The sequence below is a fragment of the Euprymna scolopes genome, chromosome 5, assembly GCF_053919585.1.
Source record: "Euprymna scolopes isolate OS-2025 chromosome 5, ASM5391958v1, whole genome shotgun sequence".
NCBI classification, from domain to species: Eukaryota; Metazoa; Mollusca; class Cephalopoda; order Sepiida; family Sepiolidae; genus Euprymna; species Euprymna scolopes.
In genome coordinates this window covers 82845804-82870693 of record NC_136486.1, presented here as the reverse complement: position 1 = coordinate 82870693, position 24890 = coordinate 82845804, and the positions used below count along the sequence as shown (strand labels likewise).

The 24890-nt window shown below is 33.2% G+C and overlaps 1 protein-coding gene across 1 annotated transcript in view; it reads right to left on the bottom strand.

Annotated features, from left to right (window-relative positions):
* Positions 1-488: 488 nt before the first annotated feature.
* Positions 489-24890, bottom strand: part of LOC145276893 (ras GTPase-activating-like protein IQGAP1) — a 274771-nt gene continuing 250369 nt past the window's right edge. The window contains exons 38-42 of the mRNA XM_080128329.1: positions 18838-18952; positions 12032-12198; positions 10052-10174; positions 9390-9498; positions 489-3450 (exon numbers count right to left, since the gene is read on the bottom strand). Coding sequence (XP_079984455.1) covers positions 3337-3450; positions 9390-9498; positions 10052-10174; positions 12032-12198; positions 18838-18952 — 628 coding nt within the window. The 3' untranslated portion in view covers positions 489-3336. The remainder of the gene's footprint in view (positions 3451-9389; positions 9499-10051; positions 10175-12031; positions 12199-18837; positions 18953-24890) is intronic.

Below are 24890 nucleotides of genomic sequence, written 5' to 3'. Positions count from 1 at the left end.
TCTCTAGTTAGTAAATGCTAGTAGACCAAAACATGCTCATGACTGTGTAGCAACAAACTACTGCTTATGTAAAGACAAATATATATATATATATATATATATATATATATGCGTACACGCATTACATAAATTGATCATTTAGTCAAAATTTCAATCTTCTTAATTAAATTTCTGTACATTTTTCAGTCAGGAGCCGCAAGAGAAGCTCTAGAATTATTTGAATATGTTAATATTTGCCATCATCTTCCATGATAAGCAATTTAGTCTTACACTTTTTCTCTGAACATATTAGATAATTGTAAGTCATTGAATTGCGATTTCCATGAAGACCATCAAATGAAGTATACTTAAGTATTCTGATGATTAATGTAACAAGCATCATAAAACATTGGAAATAAGGAATGATTGAAATTATTAAAATGCAAACACCTTTAATGAAAACTTTCTGTGTGAAATCTGTACTTAATGATGTTAAAATGAGAAAAACAGACAATTTGTGTGCAAATTTATTTCGTTCAAACAAAGTCACAAACCAAATCTCCTGAAATAATTACCAACAAAATGATTTTTAATTTATATTTATAAAAACAATAAAATAGGAATGTAATGTCATTCCATTTTTTGAAGGATGCAAAACAAAAAAGAAAAGAAAAAATTAACAATCATTGTTTGAGGAATTTGGGAAGAGAGAAACGGAAAAAAACTTTGAAAGGTGCCATAACCAAAAGTGATGATTTGGCTTTTTTGTTTGGTTGTAATGTATTTAGTTATATACAGTATTTAATCATACAGTAGAAAATCAGGATCATTTGAAACCAACTCCAACAGTAAACAAACATTTACAAATTCAAACTAAATAATTCATTGGCTTTTTTTTTGACGTCAAAATATGTTGTCTAAATAAATGACACCAGATTTTGTCATGAAGGCAATTTTTGTGGATTGGATCTTCCAACAAACACATGAAAAATATCCATCTAAACAACAACAAAAAAAAAAAAAAAAAAGAAAGCCTAAAACAAGTTTCAGAATCGTTTAATAAGGCTTGGATAAAAAAAAAAAAAAAACATTTGCAGCTAGATTTATTGTATTTATGTGTAGGCTTTCCTTCAAAATCAAAAATGTGTTTACAAGGATTATATAAAAAATGTTTCTTTTTAAGCCTTTCTGCAGAAAATCCCCATCCACTAATCTCCACCTATATTAATTCTCAAGTATCATAAATCATTAATATATTCAAGAGTGCCAAATTTAATATGCCATTAAATTAATTATGGTCAGAAACTGATTCCTAAAACTTGTGATCTTACAAAAATTTCAGATTTGCTTAGATATTTGAAAAACTGCAGCTAAAAACAAGCTATTCTATATTATGGGAAAAAGAGAGGCTTATTTTATAAAATAGATTAGGTATAAAAAAGAAAATCTGGCTAAAGGTCACTATACAGTAGAAGAAATCCCACCCCTTGATATCAGCAGTGAAAGATTGACACATTTTGTTATAAAACAAAATGCAAATAAAAATAATAAAAAAAAATAGAATAAAATTAAAATTTTTACCTGAAAGCAGCAGAAATAAAAGTAAAAAATAAAACTGTAGCGGCAAATAAAATGATCGGTTTTATCAAATCAAAGGTTTTTTTTTTTTTATTCAGGTGTCTTTAATGATAAAGCCATTTAACAGTGGTTCTGTAATATATAACAAAGGTTATCATCCCCTCTCCCCATGTTTAATAAATTAAGTATAGTCAGATATTTGTGAGATGTTCAATGTTTAATATTGTATAGGGAATAGCAACTGAATACATGGATGCACAATTCTTACAAACTTGTGAGGTAAAATTATACAAAATAGTTAATAAAAACATTCACAATAATTTATGAATGTAGACATGGTTATAGAATGTATAAAGGTATTGGTGCATTTGCAGTTGTAAATATATGTTGTATATTAATATATTATATAAGACATATGTGTGTGCGTGTGTGTATATAGTTATTTCAATGCACTTCTTGCTTGGCAGTAGCACCATTATGCCCTCTAGGCTTTCTAAACTGACACTTCTGTTGCTACATACAAACTGGCAGAGAAAAAATACTTAAAAAAAAAAAAAAGTTGGAGTTGTAAATATATGTTGTATATTAATAAAAAAAAAAAAAAAAATCATTTTTCATATAAACATTTTTTATAATTTAGAATGATTTCTCCAAAAGAGTAGGCTTTTATTACTTAAATGATTTGGATATCTAAAGAATATAAATTTAAACTACTAAACTTCTTAAAACATATTGTCTTAAAAAACTGTTTTAATATGTATATATAGTGTTATATTTGCATAAGTGTATTCACACAGACCACATAAAATATTTTTGTCATCTATTATTGGTTTACAAATACTCAAAAAAATGGAGTTATGCTAATAGCTAGATTTATTAAAAAATTATTAAGATTCCTAGAAACTTATTTATTATGTCATTATTCAATAAATATCAGAAAACAAAGTTTTTATCAGGATTACATTCAAAATTATACACAATGTAAAACTTTTATAGCAAATACATTTAAATAAATTTGGCACTTTTTTGTTTTTCAACAACTGATATTTCAATGTTATATAAAAAAAAAAACATTTGGAGCCATAAGACAAAAGTGAGTTCAAATTGAAAATGTAAATAAAGGACAAATGGGGTTAAGTATTAAAAGTTCAAAAACAATTATGGCTCAAGTGACTCCTGAATACATGAGTAGAAATGGTTACAAAATTAAAAATAATTTCATTTTCTTTCCCTTTGGTTGGAGTAAAAAAAAAAAAGAAAAAAAAAAAATGCATCCTTTGATTGTAAGAGTCATATATATATATATGTGTGTGTGTTAGGCAAGAGTACATAATATCAGCTTGGGTAAATTTCTCTTACATTTCCAAAGCAGTTTAATAAAAAAAATTTTATTTAAAAGTGGATGCTTGGTACAAAAGAAAAAACAGGACAAGAAAGGAAATGGAAAGAGAGAGGAGGGAAAGAAGAAAGAGAAAGAAAAGAGGGAAAGAGAAAGAAGAGAGGGAAAAAAGAGAGAGGAGAGAGAGAGAGAGAGAGATATGAAAGGGGAGAAGGCAAAGAGAGTGGGAGCAGAGAGAGAAGGAACAGAGAAAGTAAAGAGAAAAGGAGAAGGAAAAGAGAAGATGTGAGTGTATTTACACTAGATGAAGGATAAAATACATGAATATTTCGGTATATTGATTAAGTGGAGGTAATTATTTGCTGTAATGTGTGTATGTGGTCAGTTACACTGAGTCCATATAAGGCAAAGAGGAGGGAGAGGAAGGTCCCAGGTAAATTTTATCTGCCATAAAATTTACGATTCAACAAAAAAATTAGCAAGTTGACATTAACTTTTGCTCGGTTAAACATTTTCATTACAGCCACACCTTCATACTGTAATTGAAGTAAATCCTACAAAAAAAAAAAAAAAAAAAAAAAAAAGGAATTTAAAACAAAAATAAGAACATTGGAAATAACTACAAAGTTAATATTTTAACAAATTAAAATAAAAAAGGTTTATTAAGTTTCATGAAACATCCAAGTTAATTACAAAATCTGAAATTGGAATTGAATGTAGTAAAATCATTATACAACTAGATTCATGAATAAACATTAAAGAGGACACAAAGCCGTATAAAGAATGTTTAAAATTGGCAAAAAAACATTTTCTTGAAAGATTCCTACGTTTTAAACTGATCATTCATTTTGAAAAACAGGTGGAGAAAATGTACATTTTCCACATCGCATCACTGTCATATTTAATTTCAGCAACCATGATTTTCTTACCTAAAAACATCATATGAAAATTTGCTTTAGCTAATTATTGATACACGTTTATGAAAATTATGCATTTCTTTAATTTCTTTTTAATAATTTTTATCCCACCCAAGATGCATACAGTCCTAACAATCATCCATACATGAAGTTGGAGGTATTTTACTCACAGATCTACTACCATTGTCACTACCGACACTGGTAGATTTTCTTCATTGGATAACTATTACATCGTAGCAGTTATTTCATTTTATTTTTTTCATCTTACTATTGTTGGTTAGCTATTTTACATTTTCCAATTAAATACAGAATGTTTTTCCAAAATAGACTTTCTTTGGAGCGTTTTAATTAACTATTCCAAAGACTTTTTACATTTACTCTCTCTAGGCATAATTATGCGATTTCCGCACAATTTCCTAACCTTCATAGCTCAGTGATCAGTAAAGAGCATTGTTAACAGGCTGAGATTCGATCCTTTATTTTATTAAGCCATAAACCTAAGTTATTTTTTCTTCTCTACCTCTTCCCTATCTTCTGCCCCTTTTTTTTTTGCCACAAAAAAAATTACATTGGAACAAGTTTTGTTTACACAAGTCTAAGATGCATACACTTTAACAATAAAGATTTAGAAATATCCTTTTTATCATTAAGTATGCAGATTTATTGAAGTCTTGTTATTTTTAGATGCATCCAAGATCTTAGAAATTATGTTCAACAGTGTTGGTTGACTTTTTTGTGTAAGTCTTAACTTCTTATTACCTTTGTCTTTGCAGAGGTTAGATTTTCAGTTGAGTTTGTCACTATGTTTATTAGTTTGTGTACAATAGAGCATCTACATGGTTTGATCAATTATCAGCCAAAATATCTCAGTCTCATTTAGAAAAGATTTAATTTGTGGATATTTGGGTCACATAAAAGATAAGTCACACATTGATTTACAGAATTACATTTCAGTTATTCATTAATCATTACGCAAAGTTAGAATTATTTATATTTCTTATATCAAAGAAAATTTGCATTTTAAGTGCTTGCCTCAAAACCCACATTAATTTCATTACAAAATTAAATTCTACTTAAAGAATTCCCGTTAATCAACATATCAGCCATTTTATTCATTATTAGAAACAAAACTACGCACAGCAAAGTAAACAAGTCAGGGAGTATTCATAACCTATCTCACCAAAATAAAACTTTTAAAAAAAAATTTTTTTTTAACAAATTCTATCAGGTTCACAAGAAAGTTCTTGTGGTTTTTAACTTAAATTCAGATAACATATCTCAGCTCAAACAAAAATGTATTAATTGAAATAAGCACCATCAGAATCAATACACTTTTGCCAATGCAAACCAAGTATATTTATGCCAGTAACGTAAAAAGCTTGTGTTCTGATGGTTATGAAGTTGCTAAAGGCGTTTTTGATATTGTTTAGGTTTTTGAAACATTTCTCATACAGAAAGTTTTCGAGATGCTTGAAAAAAGAATAGTCGGTAGGTGAGAGGCCTGGAGAGTCTAGATGAGGCATAGTTTCGTAGCCCAATTTGTTCAACTTCTGCAGGGTCAGTTTAGCAACGTGTAGTCAGGCATTGTTGTAGTGGAAAATTGTGCCTTTTCTGTTGACTACTGTTAAGTGTTGTCGTCAAAGTTTCTGATATATTTCATTGACAGTACTTCCCCACTGTGATGGTTTCACCTGCATTCAAAAAACTAATGGATAAGACTGGTTACAAACCACCAAACAGTCAGCATGACCTTCTTTTGGTGCAACTCTGGCTTCGGGAAGTGTTGTGGAGCTTCACCAAGCTGAGCATTGCCAGTTGTCATTAAGAACCCACTTTTCATTGCCAGTCACAACCCAGTCCAAGAAATGGGTTGTTCTTGTTGCGTAAAAGGAGGAAAGATGACATTGCGTAAAAGGGAAGATTCTTAACGGTGTTTCTTTTGGTTGTCGTTCAAGTTGTGAGGCACTCACTTGAAGTTTTTTTGTCTTTCAAATCTCTCAAGTGGTTGGAAATCATTGTATACGTTACATCTAATTCAGAAACAAGTTCTTGAACAGTTGTGTATGGAGTGACTTTGACGAACACTCTTAACTGATCATTGTCAACATCCGATGGCCAACCACTATGTTCATCTTCAAGACTTGTCGCTGCCACAAAATCTTTTAAACCTCCTGGGCCAAACACTTCATTGATATCGCAAGTTGTTTCAGCAGCTTTTCGGCCTAGCTTGAATTGAAAAAAGAAAATTGTGAATTTGCTTTTTTTTTCCACCTTGTATTCAACGTTCTGAAAAGAAGACGATTATTTTAAAACAATTGTAATTTAATCAATTAGAGAAAAAAAACAAAACAATGCTCTTTAAAACGATATATAAAGTAAAGGTATTATAATGAAAACTTTGAAAATACATCATTTGAAATCAAAATTAAAAACCTAATCTTTAGAACAAATTGATATTTATAATTTCTATTAACAAAATTGTGTTGTTTATTGAAATAAAAGTGACGTTTCAGATTCACATTTCTGATGAGGATTGGTCATTAGTATTATTTAGATTCTTCAGACTACTATTCTTATATTGAGTATTTCTTTGTTTTTAGATCATGAGTTGATTCTGTTTAGTAGTTAGATAATTAGAGGGTTTTTGCTATTTAGTGATGTTAGAACGGAGAGTGAATCTGAAAATATGAATTTCTTATGTTTGTTTTTTTTCTAAGATATTCAGAGCGAAGTCGATGGCACATACTTCAGCAATAAAAATGGAACTTTCTGCTGGGCGAGCCTTTTTTAGAGTTGTTCTATTTGAAATGGCAGCACATGCGACTCTACTGTGGTCTTTGGAGCCATCAGCAAAAATTTATAGATGGTCAGGGTATTTCAGAAGAATATCATATATCTTGATAGGTGTTAGGGTGGGTTTTCGCTTTTGAAACTTTGTTTAATTTTAGATTTACTTTGAGATTTTGGAGAATCCAAGGTGGAGTTCCAGATAAAACATGTAAAATTTTCAACAGGCATTTCTGATTTCTGTAGTATTGATTTCATCCAAAGAATGAAGGGTTTTATAGCTTCTCTTTATATTTTATTCTCTCCATTCCCCCCCACCCCACCCCACACACACACAACCAGCTGGTTAATGAGATCGGTATATAGTTTTGCAGGTTCGAATGGTCTTTTCCCTTTGGAATTTTGGCCATTTTTCATGGTTTAATGATATTAGTTTATTTATTAGCTCTTTAAATTTGTTGTTATATTTCATTGTGTTGCTGTGGTCTGTGATTTTTGCTATTGCGATAGTTTCATTTTTTAAATGTTTCAACTATTTTCCAGCTTCTAGGAAAGTTATGTTTCTTATGCTTTACCTCCATTTCCTTTTCATATTTTTTACATATTTTGAAGTATGTAGGATGTTTTTTCTCTGCAGTTTGTACATTTTAATTTATTTGTACTTTCTTCCTTTGAGTGGTCTGACTCTGGCTCCTCTATCCCCACACTTTCCACATGTTTTTTTTCCTCTGCCGGTTTCCTTGTGGTATCCATACTTGTGGCAATTAAAACCTGGAAGAGCTGTTTGTGATGCCCTTAAATCTTGCTGTACTAGAATTACTTCTAACAGGGAAGACAATGCTATCAAGATCCGCAGCCTAAGAAGCAGATTTGAAATGGCTCCCCAAATCCAACAACAGTGCAATCTTGTAAAAAAAAAAAAAAAAAAAAAAAAAAAAAAAAAGCTCTCTTTCTACTGTCAAAAACAGATTAAAGAAATTTAATTGGCGACGATATGTTGAAAGATGCAAGCCAATGATTTCTGTAAAGAACAGAAAGCACTGTCCGGACTTCGTCAGATGCAATGAAGATCATGACTCTTCATAGTAATCAAAAGTGCTTTTTAACGATGAAAGCAAGTTCAATAGACTAGTCAGTGATGGTAGGCAGTATGTCTGTCAGAGGAAAGACGAAGAATTTAATCCTAGGTGCTCAGTTTCAACGCTGCAAGGTGGTGGAGGTTCAGTTTTGGTGTGGGGTATTATTAGTACCAATAGTCCAGGGCCTATAGTTCGCTTGCAAGGTCGAATTAATTCGACCAAGTACATTAATATGTTGACTGAGCATTTTCTACCCTACTTTGGTTGGAATTTGGATGACAATCCCATCTTTATGCAGGATAATGCTCCCATTCACACAGCTGGCAATGTCAAGAGCTTCCTGGTAGAGCATGTTATTAAGTGTTTAGATTGGCCTGTACAATCTCCAGACCTCAATCCTATAGAAAATGTATGGCATTACATCAAACAGCTACACAATGATAAAATTTTGAAATTTGGAAGAACTTTGGACAAAAATTAAAGAAAAGTGGGATGCCCTTTCCCTGGAGTATTGCTGCAGTCTAATTCAAGGAATTCCCAAAAGATTGCAGGCTGTCAAATTGCAGAAGGGCTATGCTACTAAATATTAACTAGTTCATTGTGTTCCTGTTATATTTGTGTTGCATTAATGTCCTAAAGTTACATTTAAATAACAATTTCCCATTGTGTGGACTTTCTTTTTGCTTTCTCAATTTGAAGTTATTTTTTTAAATTGACGTGAACACTAGAATATTTCAATTAAAAGTCAAATATCAACGGGTAAAATTATAGAAGAATAAAACTCAAATGAATCAAATGAGGTATATTTTATTTAAACAGTTACATTAAATTTAACTTAAATTTGCAGTTTTTTTTTTAAAATTACAAGTGCGGACTTTCTTTTTACTGCCTGTGTGTGTGTGTGTGTATATATATATATATATATATATATATATATATATATATATATGCATGCAGTAATAATAGTGATACTAACATCTAGAAATAAAATGGGTTTTAGGCTTTTAAAATACATACTAGAATTGTCTGCAAGGACCTATGATAATTGGAAAAATACAATTGTAAAAGTGACATTCTTTTGAAGATTGAAGGGACAATACTCAATTACTTAGGACTTCTATCCAGTCATTGCTGATGGAATGAAAGCATGCTACTCCCGTGAATTAAATAAATGGTTCCATTCGAAATTCACTGCAGATTTGAGCGTTCGACAAGATACACCTGAAGTAATGAGATGAAAACAGTAGTCCAAAGAATCCAAATTCGGGTTTCAGATTCAGATAGATTCAACTAAGATCTATTTTAGCTTATACTCTGTACAATAAAATATATAGAGGAAAAATTACATTAGGAAAACAAACTTCTTTAGTTTAATGAAATTATATTTTACTTAAATTACATTGGATGTTCATTTTTTTTCTCTACATAAATTATGAACAATCATTGAAAAATGGTTATTTACTAGAAAGTAGTTTTTGGCCAATTACATAAAAGGTTATACAATTTGTAAATTTTCACTTTTTTTTTTATTATACTTCATTTATTTTTTACTTTTCTGCTTGCTGTTTTCGTAGATCGTTGGGGCTGCATTCACGCCAGACAACCATAATTCAATAGTTCAATGTTGGAGTGAAGTATTTCTAGATTTATTTTCGCAGGCAGCACAATTAAATTGGTGTAATGTAAAAAAAGTAAAGGAAAGCTACTCACCTGAAAAACAAGCTCAACTTTTTCCATATGAACGCCCAAAAATTTAGCATTCACCTCAAACACACCTGTGCGATCAGTTGTAGCCATTTCAAAGAGGACATTTTTGAACCTAGAAAAAAAAAAAAAAAGGTTAAAATAGATAATATCGTTAGATAAATTTTAAATACAAAAATGTGGTTTATCTATTATTATAGAAAAAACTTTATAATGAATGTACTCATCACAGAATGAAGATGTTATATTTCAAAAATCACCTAAATTGACCAAATATTTTTTTTAATTAAAAAAAAAAAGTTACATGGTTTTTAGTAATTAAAATGTTTTTATTATTTTGATTACAAACAAAATCTGTAGTCAAATTGTCGCCCTTGAATTTTAGGAAAATTTAAATCAACATAACCGTTCCTGGCTTTCTCCTCGCTTCGTCATAAATTTTGATTTTCTTAAAAAAACTAATTGATCAATTCATGTGATTTTTAGAATTCCATGACTAATATGTACACCATGAAGATTTTTCTATATTTTTGTTTTTTAATAAGTAATTTTAAATAAGCATCATAAATATTTCCAGGAAAATTTATTTTCTGGAATGTTTTTAAGCTGTTTTCATGAGAAAACAAGCATCCTTTTAAAGAAACGGTTAATAAAACAATAAAACTTACTGGTTCGTAGGTAAATCTTCTATCTCCAAAATAACTCCTTTTTCATGAAGCTGAGCCGCACTGTACTTAATTGTTATTTGCTGATCATCTTTACGGAACAAACCAAAAGAGCGGGATTTTCGGCTGAAAAGAAAATAAGAAACAGTTTATTTTTTATTATTATTAATTAAGTAGTTCAAATTTTTTACTTTTTATTCATTCTTACTTTAATATTTTAAGGTATTTTTCCTTATATAAAAATATGATTATTGCAAGACTGATATTTATATCAGCCGAAAGAATGTTGAACTCTGATAAATCAGCACAAGTTAGAAAGATATTTTAATGGGAAAGATCTTGGGATTTATAGGTAATAATTTGCATACAACTCTATAAACTGATTTGTTTTACAACTCTTCAGATGAAAAAACTGAAAACTATACTTTATGAAGATCACTAGAAGCTTAAAGCAATAGTTGATCACAAATTGTAATCTACCTATGAAAATTAAGACTGATATATTTTAAAGTTAATCAAGTTTAGATTAAATCTAAATCCAAATTAACTAATGCAGCAAACAAAATAGTTTTTTCTCCAAACACTTCAGTAAGTCTATTTAAATGTAATTTATAATTGGTTTTCAATTGAAGAAAAATTAAAACATTTCATCCTATATTAAAAACTGAAAAGAATTTACTCAAAACAGGAATATTTATTGTGTTCCAAAGTTAAGGATGGCAAAACAAACAAAGATATTGATGTCAAATATAACACAAACATTAAAGTTGATCAATTTAGAAATAAGATCATTCACATTTTGGAAATTTGTTCCAAAATAGAAATATCTCTTGTATGGCTGAATCAAATGCAATAAACTTAAGAGATTACAGTTACTTTCAATTCTACAGATTTGCTTAACTAAATATACATATTTCTATCTATTTCATTACATATATGATTTAAATTAATAATCAAGCTGTATAAACCTGTTCATCGGTAAAATTTGAGAATCATTGAAAGACGTCCCAAACGCATTGATGATGGGTAAATTCACTAAGCTGAAAAGTTCATTAGGTTAAGACAAAAGTTCGGAGCTTTCAAAATAATAGTTATAAAATAGGATAAAAGATTTCTATCATTTTTGTTTTTATAAAATATTTAGTCAAGTTTTTGTACAGCCTAGCATTCATATCGCTTGATCAATCATAAAAAAACTTGATCAAAATATCATTTTGAACCAATTTAATTTAGGCCAATGGCTAAGGAAACAAAAAAAGATGAAAATCACTTCTGATGACAATTTTGGTTCTGTTCATGGATTTTTTTCAAATTTGGAATATATGACTGATGTTCTTTGATAACAATAACCAGCATGCAACATTTCATTATGATCAGACAGTTTTTGAATTATCAAAGTTTTTATAGAACGAATTTGAGAATACTTCATACATGATGGAAAAGCAAAATCGAGATAAAATTTTGGCTCATCTTTATGTTGACAGGCTGAGGTATAGAGTCTTATGATTAGCTTATGTTCTTGATTTTTCAGGGGGGGGGGCAGTAATGCAATGTTTGAAAAATGAATGATTTGCATTTAAATAGAATATAAATAAAATGATAAACATTAAAAAGAAGATGCTGCAACCATTGTAAAGGAATTATGATAGGAAGAATGAAACTAATCTTTATCTTTTTAAACTGAGGTATATTTAGTAAGTACAAAATATTTAGTAAGTACAAAATATTTAGTAAGTACAAAATATTTAGTAAGTACAAAATATTTAATAAGTACAAAATATTTAGTAAGTACAAAATATTTAGTAAGTACAAAATATTTAGTAAGTACAAAATATTTAGTAAGTACAAAATATTTAGTAAGTACAAAATATTTAATAAGTACAAAATATTTATAGGACATGAAAGCATGTTGCTAGATTAAAAGTAAAATATTCAGATTGCATTGCTGACATTTGCAGAGAAGTGAAAGAGAGTCATACTTACTTTTCTTTGTGTGCCATATTATCAAGACAGGTCTTCACATAAAGACTGTAATAATCAATTTGTTCTTCATAAAAAGCTCTTTTATTATGTAGACTTTTCACAGCTCCACGTAACCGAATAAGTTCTTGGCGTCTTGTATTTCTGTAACGTCGTTGATTACGAATGTCCTACAAAATATTATAGTAAAATAAAAAATTGTATATATATTGTTACAATCACGCTCCACGTTGGGACTACATAAGGCACTCACATAACAAAATAAAAAAATTTAAGGAAAAAAAAAATGAACAAAGTCCTCTGGGTTCGATATATTTTGCCAAACAAGAGAGGATGGGAGACTCTTTCAAAATCCAGAAAATATAAATAGATGAATGGACAACATATGAAAGTAACAAAACACAAACACAAGTGTTAATGTTTAAATTAATTTTATTACAAAAAGTTGACTATGAAAGGAGGGGAGAGAAGAAGGTGAGATTAAACAAAGGAAAAATAAAAATCATGAACATGTGTTTGTGTGTGTGTGTGTGTGTGTGTGGGGGTTACGTTAATGTCTAAAAATGCTGATAGAAAATATATCAATAAATGAAAACTTCCAAATAAAAACAAAGCAAAACATCAACTCGCTGAGAGAGAAAGCAAGGGGCGGTCAAACTTACAGATAATTCTTTGTCCTTTGTGTAAGGTGGTTACCAGGGTTGCGGAGTCCTAGAATTCCTAGAATGCCGACTCTGACTCCTTTGATATCTTCGACTCCGACTCCCAACTCCTTGACCCCTATGTGGAAATCTATTCTGCAGATCCATATACCAGCCTCCCACACCTATTCAGCATTTTATAATTATTTTTCATGTATATCATTTTTGACATTTAACATTCACTTGTATGATAAATATACTCATATACACTTTACCAGCTCTATTTTTTTTTTATTTATTTAATGTTAACTCCTAATAAGGCATATCACCACTTGGACGTAAAAGGCTACTTTTTGGGACGATTTCAAGGAAAGATTAACAAGATGTTGGTTTATGTTACATTTAAACTTCTGCATATTAGTACGACCAAGAAAGCAGGAAGGGAATTCCAAAGTCTAGCTGTTAGAATAGAAACCTTTCTGGCATCTAGGGACCTCAACAGTGAAGGGGTGAGATTTTATTGCTAAGCAGGTTTGTCAGGGATATGTATGGCAAGGGGGTACAAGTGCAATGAGTTCATCAGAACACATTCCATTAAAATATTTGTAAAACAGATTCAGAGATGCAACATTGCGGCGATGGGACAAGGGCTGAAGCTTAGTTGATAAAGTGGGATTGATTAGATTGACAACTCTTTTTTGGACTTTATCTAAGAGGGAGAGACTAGTGGTAGATGCACCAGCCCAGATATAGCAACAATACTCCAGGCATGGGCGAATGGTGGCCTTGTAGAGATACAGGATACTCTCAGGTGTGAGTTGTTTTCTAGCTTAATAGAGGGAATCCATCTTTGCAATGTCCTCTATGTATTTGTTCCAGTTCATATTGCTCACAAATATTAGGCCGAGGAGTTTGAAGGTAGAATTCTCAGGTAGGGTTGTATTTGTCATCGATATAGGCGGTTTGAGAGGCACCTTGTAATTATTAAAGGAGAACAGCTTAGTTTTACTATCATTAAATGTTACCATCCATTTGCGACCCCATTCCATAATGGTATGAAGATCTTTTTCTAATGATTCTGCCATTGTCTTAGATTTATGTACATCCGTTCTTCCCTCACGCATGTTATAGAACGTTTTATCATAAGCAAATATACCCATCTCAGACACAATATTATCAGGGAGGTCGTTTTTGAATATCAGGAATAATAATGGTCCAAAAATTGACCTCTGAGGCACACCTGCATTAATGTTATGCTGCGTGAATGTATGTCCGCCAATGGCAACCTGTATGCTTCTATTGTCTAAGATGGGTCTAATTATATTTAGTATACATCCACTTATAACGTACGATTTAATTTTCATTAGCAGCCCTTTGTGCCAGACTTTGTCAAAGGCCTTGGATATAGCAAAGGCTACAGCTATGGTTTCACCCGCTTTATCCAGTACATTGTAAATGCGTTCACAGATGAATGTTAAAATATATGCAGTAGAACGACATTGCCTGAATCCATACTGTTTGTCAGCGAGAAGATTTGCTTTTGCGAGGTGGTGAACTAGTGTTTGATTAATTAAGGTCTCAAAGATTTTAGTGAAGAGGGGAAGAGATTAATGAGGCGATAATTGAGAGGGTCTGTTCTTTCATCAGAATTCCTGTACACTCGTACCACAGAGACCATCTTCCAGCTATTAGGGAAGAAAGATTCAGCAAGGCATGTATTGTAGAGCTTGGAAAGTATAGGGGCGAGCTCAGTTAAACATTTCTTAATTAGTATAGCAGAGATGACATCAGGCTCACACGCCTACTAGCCTCTCCCTCTTAGATAGGTTCCAAAAAAGAGTGCCTAAGTATTTTTTATCGCGGACATGAGAAGGGGTGATTTTACATCATCTAATGTGGCTTCAGTCTGCATAGGGAAACTTGGGAGAGAGTTTGTTGGCTCTAAGGTGGACTTGAAGGTGAATTGCCAGGACAGCAGTTCCGTTTTTTCCGTTACTATGCATGCAACCTTCTGGTTGTTGCTCAGTGGAGGAATTACTGATTGTCCTTTATTCACTACACTATTATAGATTTTTCAGAAATGACGAATTCCTATCTTTGGTGATTCTATGCGTTCCCTGATTATTTCAGCATGCTTTCTTTGGCTGTCGCTATTTCTCTTACAATGATTTCTAGCATCTACCAATTTCTGCCTATTTGTATTTGACTTATGACGTACAAACTGGCAGAATGCATTTTGTCTTTGTGCCATAGCAGCTGCACAATCTGTACTGAACCATGGAGGTGAATGGGGCTTGCTATAATACTGCCGTCTGGGAACATGTGCTTCAATTCCCGCTTTGCACCATTCAGTTGTCTCATTGGCACACGATTCAGCAGGAAGAGAGAAGATATCAGTCCATAGAGTACCTCGGATGTGTTCTCTAATGGTTTCCCAGTCAGCCCCGTTATAGTACCTTGTTGTTTTGAGCAATGATTCTTAACCTTGAGGTTGGGATTTAAATGTGATGTTAACTGATACCACTAGGTGGTCTGCATTTCCAAGTGGACTGTGGCCATTAGTCACACAATCCTCAGGTAGTGTGGGGAGGAATAGGTCTAGGAGTGAAGCCTGCTAAGGTTCACAAACTGGTAGGCCAGTTGGTTGGTTGGTTGTTTTTGTTTTACGGCATATCAACCTTTTTCAGGTTATTTAATGCCGAATCTAGTTATTTTGAGGAACGATTTTTAATGGAGTATATTTTTTTTTTAAGTCAGATTCTATTTAACCCATAGTTGGAACCCTAACAGGTATTACCACTCCGGGTCAGAGTGGACCTGGGAGCAATGGCAATTAAAGGGTGGCTCCACACTCCCCAAGGCCCGCAAGGTGGGGCCTCACCATCGGATATAGTTTTAGGTCATATCCAAGACCGGTAGGCCAGTTGGAAACATTACTGTTTGTGTGAGGGAATGGGCTATAGAGAAGCTATAAGTGGAGTGTCCAGCTGCATCTATGTAACCTGAGAAACCAAGCCAATTTTTACAGTGGACAATAAAGGCACCAAACACGTATTTTGACGTTACTATCCAAGGAGATTACTGCATCAATAATATCAGTGACATGATCGATTAGGGTACAATCCTGACTTGAGGTAAAACGATAGAGAAAATATAAGTAACTAACGCAGTGATAAAATGTTAGTCGAAAGCAAATAAAAGCCTGGTCATCAGATTCAAGATTTTTCTCTCTAGTTTAAGGGAGGGTGCTACGAATATAAACTCTAAGCCCATGCATATATCTATCCAAGTCCTTACCGCAAAGAGGGGGGGGGGGTGTATCCTGTTAAAGTAGTTAGAGGGGATTGAAGAGTGTAAGTTTGTTTCACTTAATGCTAAGATATCTGAGGAGTTTACTAAAAGGTAAGACTCTAAATCATCTAGATTACCTCTAAGCCCACGGATATTTGTGAAAGCGAGCCTCATGGGCAGAGCCGAATTGGTTTTGTTTGGGTGGTTGTTTGGTTTTATTGTGATATTTGTTTGGATTGTCATTTCATTACGTTTTTGTTTAATGTCAGGTTAGGGAAAGAGTGTTGAGCAAAGTGGGCCTGTTTTGATGCCAAGTATACACACGCAGTAGTCTATTAGTCGAGTCCTGTTTAGAAGGTGTGGTCTCATGAAAGCCCACTAGATACAGCAGCAGGGTCCGTTTCCATGCGCGACATGGCACTACAACTATCCTGATATTATACAACTGATGATATGAGATATAACCGTAACCAAATTTGTTGTCGATCTAGCAGAACGGAAACCATATTGCATGTCACTAAGAAGATTATTTTTGCTGAGGTAGTTGATTACTTCTCTATTTAACACAGATTCCAGTAACTTACTCATGACGCACAAGAGACTTATTGGTCTGTACTAAGATGGAAATGACTGATCACCTGAATTATTAAATACAGAGCATACTGATAAGATTTTCCATGGTGTTGGGAAGCAATTCTCCTTAAGACGACGCTTAAAAAGCTTTGTAGGTATAGGAGCCAGTTCTGGTTCAACTTTTTGAGCACTATAATTTGAATGCTGTCAGAGCCAGTTGCTTTACTGGAATCAAGGTTTTTGATTAGCTTGGCAACATCATACACAGATATTTGTATGTCGCATAATGTGTTTTCTGATATAGGAGGAAATATGGGGCATTGGCGGACTTAATCATATAGAGTAGAATTAGCTGCAAAGTTCTTGGCAAAGAGTTTGGCTTTGTCTGATGCTGACGAGATTACCTCAGGTCCATTGATGATAGTTTGGATAGAGCACACTTCTGTTCACCAACCTGATCCTGAACTGTCATCTAAGCTTCAACCCTTGTCCCATCAACGAAATATTGCATACCTCTGCTTGTTTTACAAGTATTTTAATGGTGGATGCTTTGACAAATTACAAGCTCTTGTGCCCCCTCGATGAAAATACCTCCTACAGACCCAACAAGCAGCAAAGTCCCACCCCTACACAGTAGAGATCCCAAGATGTAAGAAAGCGTTCTACTCTAATAGTTTGTTTCCCAGAACTGCTAGACGGGAATTCTCTTCCAGGTTCCTGCTTCTCCAACTGTACTGACATGCAGAAGTTCAAGTGTAATGTAAACAGACATCTTGCTGCTCAACTCCCTACATAGTATCTCTGCAACTTATGTCCCCGAGAGTAACCCCCTACATCAAAGTAGTAATGTACCTTGTTTTGTGTGAAAATGTAATTTAAAAAAAAATAGTAAAACCAAGCAGGAAAACTACGTAAAAAAATGAATTTATTGAACTTAAAGAGTTGGAATCAGATAAAAAAATTCTGACTCCGACTCCTCGCACTCATAGAAATCCGACTCCAACTCCAACTAAAACCTCCAACTCTGCCACCCTGGTGTTTACCCTTTTGTATGAACAACATTTCGTTCATTTTTCTTTTTGAGGATTCCGTCTGTTCATATCCCATGGTTTTTTCTGTGTTCAATTTATCCGCAGTTTCGCTATTTTATCTCTCTGCTCTATGCATATTTGTTTGCCTTGTTCCATCATGTTCACAAGTGTGTCCTCAACTCTGGGCACATTGTCACCATTATCTCCTTCGACGGATTTCGCCTTTCAAATTCAGTCAAATCTTGTTTGACAACAGCCTATCTCGTAGAGACAGGTTCACATTTTTGCAAGTTGTGGGTTTCCTTTGATTACTCAATCTCCATCGTTTCGTTTTTCATCAAATTTCATGCCCATTGAAGTTCAAGTCGCCTCTTTTTCTTTTTCGCTGTTTGGATGGATTTATTTGCAAACCGTTAGCCATGGCGGTTTGTCAAGGAGTCTATCAGAAAGATGTCTTTTTTTTCTTTCTCCCTCATCTGTCTTCTTCCTCTTTATCTGTATTTTGCTTGACTTTCCTTTTCTTTCTTTGTTCACTTTTGCTGCTAAGCACCTGGAACCAAAAGGGGTCAGGCGGTGCGAGTGTTGACATTTGTTGAGCGTTTTCGTTGATTCCCTCATCATCTCTCCTTCTCCCCACGCTCTCTCTTTCTCTCATTACAGGTACGACCTCTCTTTCTGTTCTTTTGGCAATAATTAAAACAAAAAAAAAGCAAGATATACTCTCCGTCAGTTAAAAAAGTGAAATTTAAAATTTCCTCTTTAAAACATAATGAAACACGGCGATTATGTAACAATATGTATGTATAACAATATGTATGCATAAAAATATGTATGCATACATGCATAAAATTAATGAAATTTAGAAACATTAGTAAATAAAACATCGATTGTGATAACTTCCGCTGCTTTTTTTCCTCTTGCCCACTACAATAAAGGTTTCCTTTTTTTACAGAAAAAGGCAGTTAAAAGTACCCAAATGACTATTAATGGATGGATAGACATTTCTATTTTATTTTAAGAATCAGAATAAAATAATTTTATGAGTTCTTGAATGGACAAGTGTTTTTATTACAAAGAATAGGAAATTAATGGAATAAAACTGGAATTAAATTAAAATTAGTTTATAAAATGAATGTACTTTAAATTGTTAATAGTTTTGCAAAAAAAGAGACATTCTCTTTCTCTAAAAAGCAATAAAAAAGAGGAAAAAATACACAGATGTATTTTTTCAATTAAGAAATCTGTTTCAAATATGTCAATGCAAACTTTTTACCTGTGCAATGGAATTGATGATATCCTGGTATTTATTCTTCCTTGTAACCAAATTTGCAAGTTCCAGATTTTGAAGGTTCTTTTTTATCTTATTCTTCATCATCTCAAGTGGTAATCTGAAACGTTTAATAAATTAAGGATCAACAAAAATGTTTCACTAAATTTTTCTAAGAAACTCATTTGAAAAACTAACAAACATGTTCATTTTATTGAAATTAATACAGTAATGTTATATCATAACTCTTATGTTTGTTCGTCTGTTTTTTTGTTTGTTTGTTCAGTTTATTGGTCTATCAACAGCTGCATGGTCATTTAAGGCCAAATAAGTTCATTTTTTTCTTTTTCTTTGGATGTCTTAGTAAGGTAGGTGTTCTTTATTTTCCAGTATGTCAAGGTAAGATTGGAGGAAAGGTCTGTAAGAGATTTGGGTTGAAAAAAAATTTTTTTTTTTTTTCTTTTTTGGTAGATTTATACTTTGGAGGAGAGGTTTACCTCTTTCAAGTAATTTAGAATTGTTTTTTCATTTATTTTTTCAAAGAGATCTTTAATGTTGTTAATGCTGTAGTGTTTTTGGCGTAGGGGAGCTAGGTCAATGCAGTTAATTAAAAAATGTTTAACGGTGTAGTTTTCTTGGCAAGGTAAGTATTCAGGTGGATTTTCTCCTTTTAATAGGAATGAGTGGGTGATATTTGTATGCCCTGTTCTTAATCTTGTAATGATCACTTCTTCTCTCCGGTTTAGTTTAGATTTGGGATTCCATTCTCCAAGTGTAGGTTTGATTTCTTGTAGCTTGTTTTTTGTATAAGTGTTCCATTGTTGTTGCCATTTTGTTTTGATATACAGGTTTATGGTTGGTTTAAAGTCAGTGTAGGGGATTTTTATGTTGGAGATTTCCAAGTTTAGTGACTCTTTAGCAGCTAGGTCAGCTTTTGTATTCCCTAGGATGTCAATATGGCTTGGGATCCAGCATAGGATGATTTGTTTTTGAGTATGAAGAAAATCGAGTTTGTTTAATAGATTAGTTATTAGCGGATTGCAAATGTTCTTTTCTTTTAATGAAGTTAGGACTGATAAAGAGTCCGAAAATATTATAAACTTGTTTGCTTGATCAGCACTTATAATATTAAGGGCCAGGTTTATTGCTGAGGCTTCAGCACTAAAGATGGAAGACCTATCAGGTAGGCGTTTTTGGATTTTTCTTTGCCGATAAATAGCAGAGCTTCCGACTTTTTCTTTGGTTTTAGCTCCGTCAGTATAAATGTGTTCATAGTCCGGATAGTCATCAAGGATGTCATGTATTTTTTCCATATAGATGGATTTGATTGTGTTCGATTTGGGGTGTTTAGAGAGATCTAATAGTATAGGAGAGTGTTTTGGATGTTCGGGTGGGTTTACAGCAGTTTTGGAAAGCCAGGGTGGATGTTTGAGTGTAGAAGCTTTGTGGATTTGCGAGATGTTAATTTTGGCTTCGTCTTTTATTTCTTTCATACGGAGACCATAAGGCTTGATTGCTTTTTCCTTTTTTTGGAATAGGATTTGGTGTTTGGGGTGAGAGACACTCTGGTATATAGGGCCCGAAGTGTTAGATGCAAGTTTTGTATAGTATTGTAGGGCTAATTTTGTCCGTCTCATTTCAAGTGTAGGTTCATTCGCTTCTGCATAAAGACTCTCGACTGGTGTAGTGGGAAATGCTCCAAGTGCTAGTCGGAGTCCTTGGTGGTGAATTGTGTTCAGTTCTTTAATGTAGGATTTTCTTGTTGCGCCGTAGATAAAGCAGCCATAGTCCAACTTTGATCTTATCAGTGTTTGATAGAGTTTTAGAATTGTTTTGCAATCAGCTCCCCAGTTTGTATGAGCTATGGTTCTCACAAGTTGCATTCTTTGGTTGCATTTTTTTCCTTAAGTATTTAATGTGGGGTATGAAGGTGAGTTTTTTGTGAAAGGTGATTCCAAGATACTTGTATTGATCCGTAACTGTTAGTCTATTATTGTTAATTTTTAGCTCGGAGTCAGGATGCATTTTTCTATGTTGGCAGAAGTGAACACATTTTGTTTTTGTTTGAGAAAAGCTGAAGCCATTTTTGGTAGCCCAGCTAGTAATTTTGTTGATGCATAATTATAGGTGTCGTTCAATAGTGTTCATATGTTTGGCCTTAAAACTAATCATGAGATCGTCAACATAGATGGCATAGTTTGTTCCGAAGTTTATGCTATTAACTATATTGTTTATTTTCACATTAAAGAGTGTAACTGAAAGAATTCCACCTTGGGGAACTCCCAATTCTTGTTTTTGAGACTTTGATAAGATGTTTCCGAGTCTTACTTGGAAGGTTCTGTCACTCAGATAGTTTTTGATGAATGTTGGCATTCTGCCTCTTAGACCTAGTTCATTCAGGTCTTTTAATATTCCATACTTCCAAGTGGTATCAAAAGCTTTTTCTATGTCAAAGAAAACTGTTACCACATATTCTTTGAGGATGAAAGCTTCTCTAATATAGGTTTCCAAATTTATGATATGGTCAATAGGGCTTCTGCCCTTTTGGAAGCCTGCTTGGTGTTCAGAGATTAGGTGATTTCTTTCTAGATACCAGGATAGTCTTCTATTGATCATTCGCTCGAGGGTTTTGCAGATGCAACTAGTAAGTGCAATGGGAGGGTAGTTTATTGGATCTGAGGGGTCTTTTGAAGGTTTAGGTATGGGAATTATAATGGCATGTCTCCAAGTGTCGGGGAATTTTTCATTGATCCAGATATCATTGAAAATTTTGAGGAGGTACTCTTTTGATTTCATTGGCAATTCTTTTAGGAAGACATAGGGGATTTCATCTGGTCCGGCTGTTGAATTATGGATGTTTTTGAGAGATTCTTCTAATTCGTACATAGTAAGGATTTGATTGTAGTATTCAGTGTTGTCTGAATGGAAGCGGATTTGTTGTTGTTCTGCTTGGTTTTTGATGACTTGGAATTCTTTGTTCCTATTAGTTGGTGAGGAGTTTTTGGCAAAGTTTTCTGCTAAGATTTCAGCTATTTTTTCTTTGTTAGTGATTTTGACATTGTGATGGATGAGATGTTTATTAGCTTGTTTAGTGTATTTCCCAGTAATTTTGTTAATCATGTTCCATATTTCCTTAGGTTTGGTGTTTGAATTTAGTTGGCTAACATAAGTTAGCCATGTTGATTGCTTAGCTTGCTTAATGGTTCTGCAAGCTTTGGCTCGGTTTATTTTGTAATTTTCTAAATTTTCTTTAGTTGGTTGGCTATTAAATTTTCTGAGTGATGTTCGTCTGGCTCTGAGAGCTTCTTTGCAATCTTTGTTATACCAAGGCTTGTTATATCTTGTTGATGGGGAGCTTTTAGGAATAGTTTTCTCAGCTATAATATTTAGAGTATTGGTGAAGTGGGTAATGTCATCATCTTTTGTTAAATTAGCTTCTTGCACTAGGTCTGTGTGGCACATTTTTTTGAAATCTTCCCAGTTGGCCTTATGCAAGTTCCATCGGGGTGTTTTAGTGTCATTCTCTGGTTCTTGACCTTCTAGGATGATCGGGAAGTGATCACTCCCACAGGTCTCATGATGTACATTCCATTTATATTCTGGGAAAATACTGGGTTCTGATATAGTGAGGTCAATAGCCGAGAGTGTTCCAGAGCTAGGGTGAAGATAGGTGTTGGTTCCGTTGTTAAACAAACATAGTTGGTTTTCATCTAGAAAATTTTCGATAATTTTACCTCTTCTGCTTGTTTGCTTGTTTCCCCATAGTTCATTGTGGCTATTAAAGTCACCCATGAGGATAAAAGGTTTAGGGAGTTGTTGGATCAATAAGTTCAAGTCTGTTTTATTTATGTTTTCATTAGATGGCAGGTATAGGGAGCAAATTGTTAGCGGTTTTCTTAGACTGATGGTTACTGCAACGGCTTGTAGTGTTGTATTCAGTTTGATTTCACTTTGAATTATATTATTATTAATTAGAATGGACACTCCTCTGGAGGCTCTATTTCCTTGTTCGTGTATATAATCATAGGTTGTATATCGTTTGATATGTAGTGTGTTCTGAATTTTCTTATAAGTTTCTTATAGGCATATGACTGCTCGGTGAAAAGAGGCAATGAGAAGGTTCAATTCGTCGAAATGCTCCTCTGTGCTGTGTTTTTTTTTTTTTTTTTAGTTGATTATGGATTTTAGTATTGGTGCTGATATAAGGTATGGATTTAGTGTAAGTTGTGGAGGGTTTTCAATTAGCTTTGTTTTTTTCTTCTGTTTTTGGCTTGTCTTCTGTTTGGTCTTTTGTTTCGGGTTTTTTGTTTAGGGATCTGGAACTAGAATTAGCATGGGACCTTATGTCCGTTTTGTTTTGGTTTTTCTTTTGTTTTGACGTTGATCGATGGGAGATTTCTTGATTTAAGGTTTCTGTTTGTTGGTTTGGGTATTCTGTTTCCATTTCATCTTCAGGTTCAGTTTGATTTTTAGGGATTGGGGCTCTAGTTCTGGAGTTTGAACGGAACCTTATAACTGTTTTGCTTAGGTTTTTCTTTTGTTTTGGTGGTGTTCGATAGGAAATTTCTTGTTTAGGGGTTTCTATTTGATATTCAGTCTCCATTTCATCAGTTTCTATTAAATTTTTGGTGAGGATTTCTATTTTTTGTTTTGCTGGTTTATTATTTGGTTTCAAGAAAGTTAGTTCTTGGGGATATTGGCTTTTAAGAGGGGAGGTTTGGGTTTGGGAGGAGTTAAATACTTTATTGGGTTCTTTCCTAGTTTCTAGTTTTAATTTTTCTAGTTTTTGAAAGTGTTGTATTTTTAGGTTTTTTTGGAAGTTAAGCAATTCGTTTGGTTCTAGATGTACCAGTTTTTCAATAAGTTCATTGTATTTATCGGGCTGGTTGGTGGGATTTGTTTTTTCTGTTATTTTCGCATATGTTTTATTTCTTATGACTCCTTCCACTATTGTCTTCGCTTCTTAGTAAGAAATGTTTCGTTTATGCTTTGTGGCTAAGATTTCTTTTTCAGTTTTCCATCGTTCACAGCTTTTTGAGTAGGCAGGGTGCTCCCCTTGGCAGTTTATACATTTGGACTCGTGACATTCTTGTTCATTGTGACTTATTTCTTTAGAGCCACATTTAGCGCATGTGGGATGACCTCTGCAGGCATCTCTATGGTGACCGAATTTTTGACAGTTGAAACATCTCAGAGGATCTGGGATGTATATTTCAACTGGTTCCATGGTGTAACCAATTTTAATTTTAGGTGGAATTTTTGGAGTGTTAAATGTAATAATATAAGTATGTGTTGGTATTTTTTCTGAGTTTTTCTTTATATAGATTCTTTTAGAGTCAATGACTCCTTGTTTGCTCAGTTCGTTTTGGATTTCTTCTGGTGAAGCCAGTGATTTATTGTGTGGGGTAACTTTAATGTTAATATTATGGAAAGTTTTCATATTTTCTAAATTTAGGCTTTGGCTTTTTGTCTCAATTTCTATTAATAGGTTACCATCTTTAGTTTTTTTTACCATTTTAGGATTTATTTTCCTTGTTAACACCTTTTCAATGAGAAAAGGGGATAATTTTGACATTGTCGTTTCGTCCAAAGATTCTAATACATAGTATTTAGGAAAATCCGTATTTTCCTCATTATCTGAGTTCGATAAGGCGCGTTTGGGGTTTTTTTTTTGTTTTAACATAAATATGGATAAAAGTTTCTTTGCCTGTGTTCCCCACCCACCTCGGAGTCCAATATTGGGACTTGTCAAGGGGGAAACCCATTCGCCTTGACAGAGTCAGGGCTACACAGGCAGTATACTCAGTCAAGTAAGAAATACCGAGCATCTGTCGTTACTCAATTTTTCACTACCCAAATCTAGAGTGAACAAAATTTTGTGATTGCAGCCATGTCGGGATTGGATTCTACACTTGCTGATTGACCCTTGGCCAGCGCTTTCGAACGTCTACTTTAGGGGTGAGGTTTATCAGTTTCTATGGTTTTGTTTAAGAGGATTTCTTTTGCTAATTTTAAATTTCTCAGTTTAGTCTGAACCATTGATAGTAGACGTAGGGCTT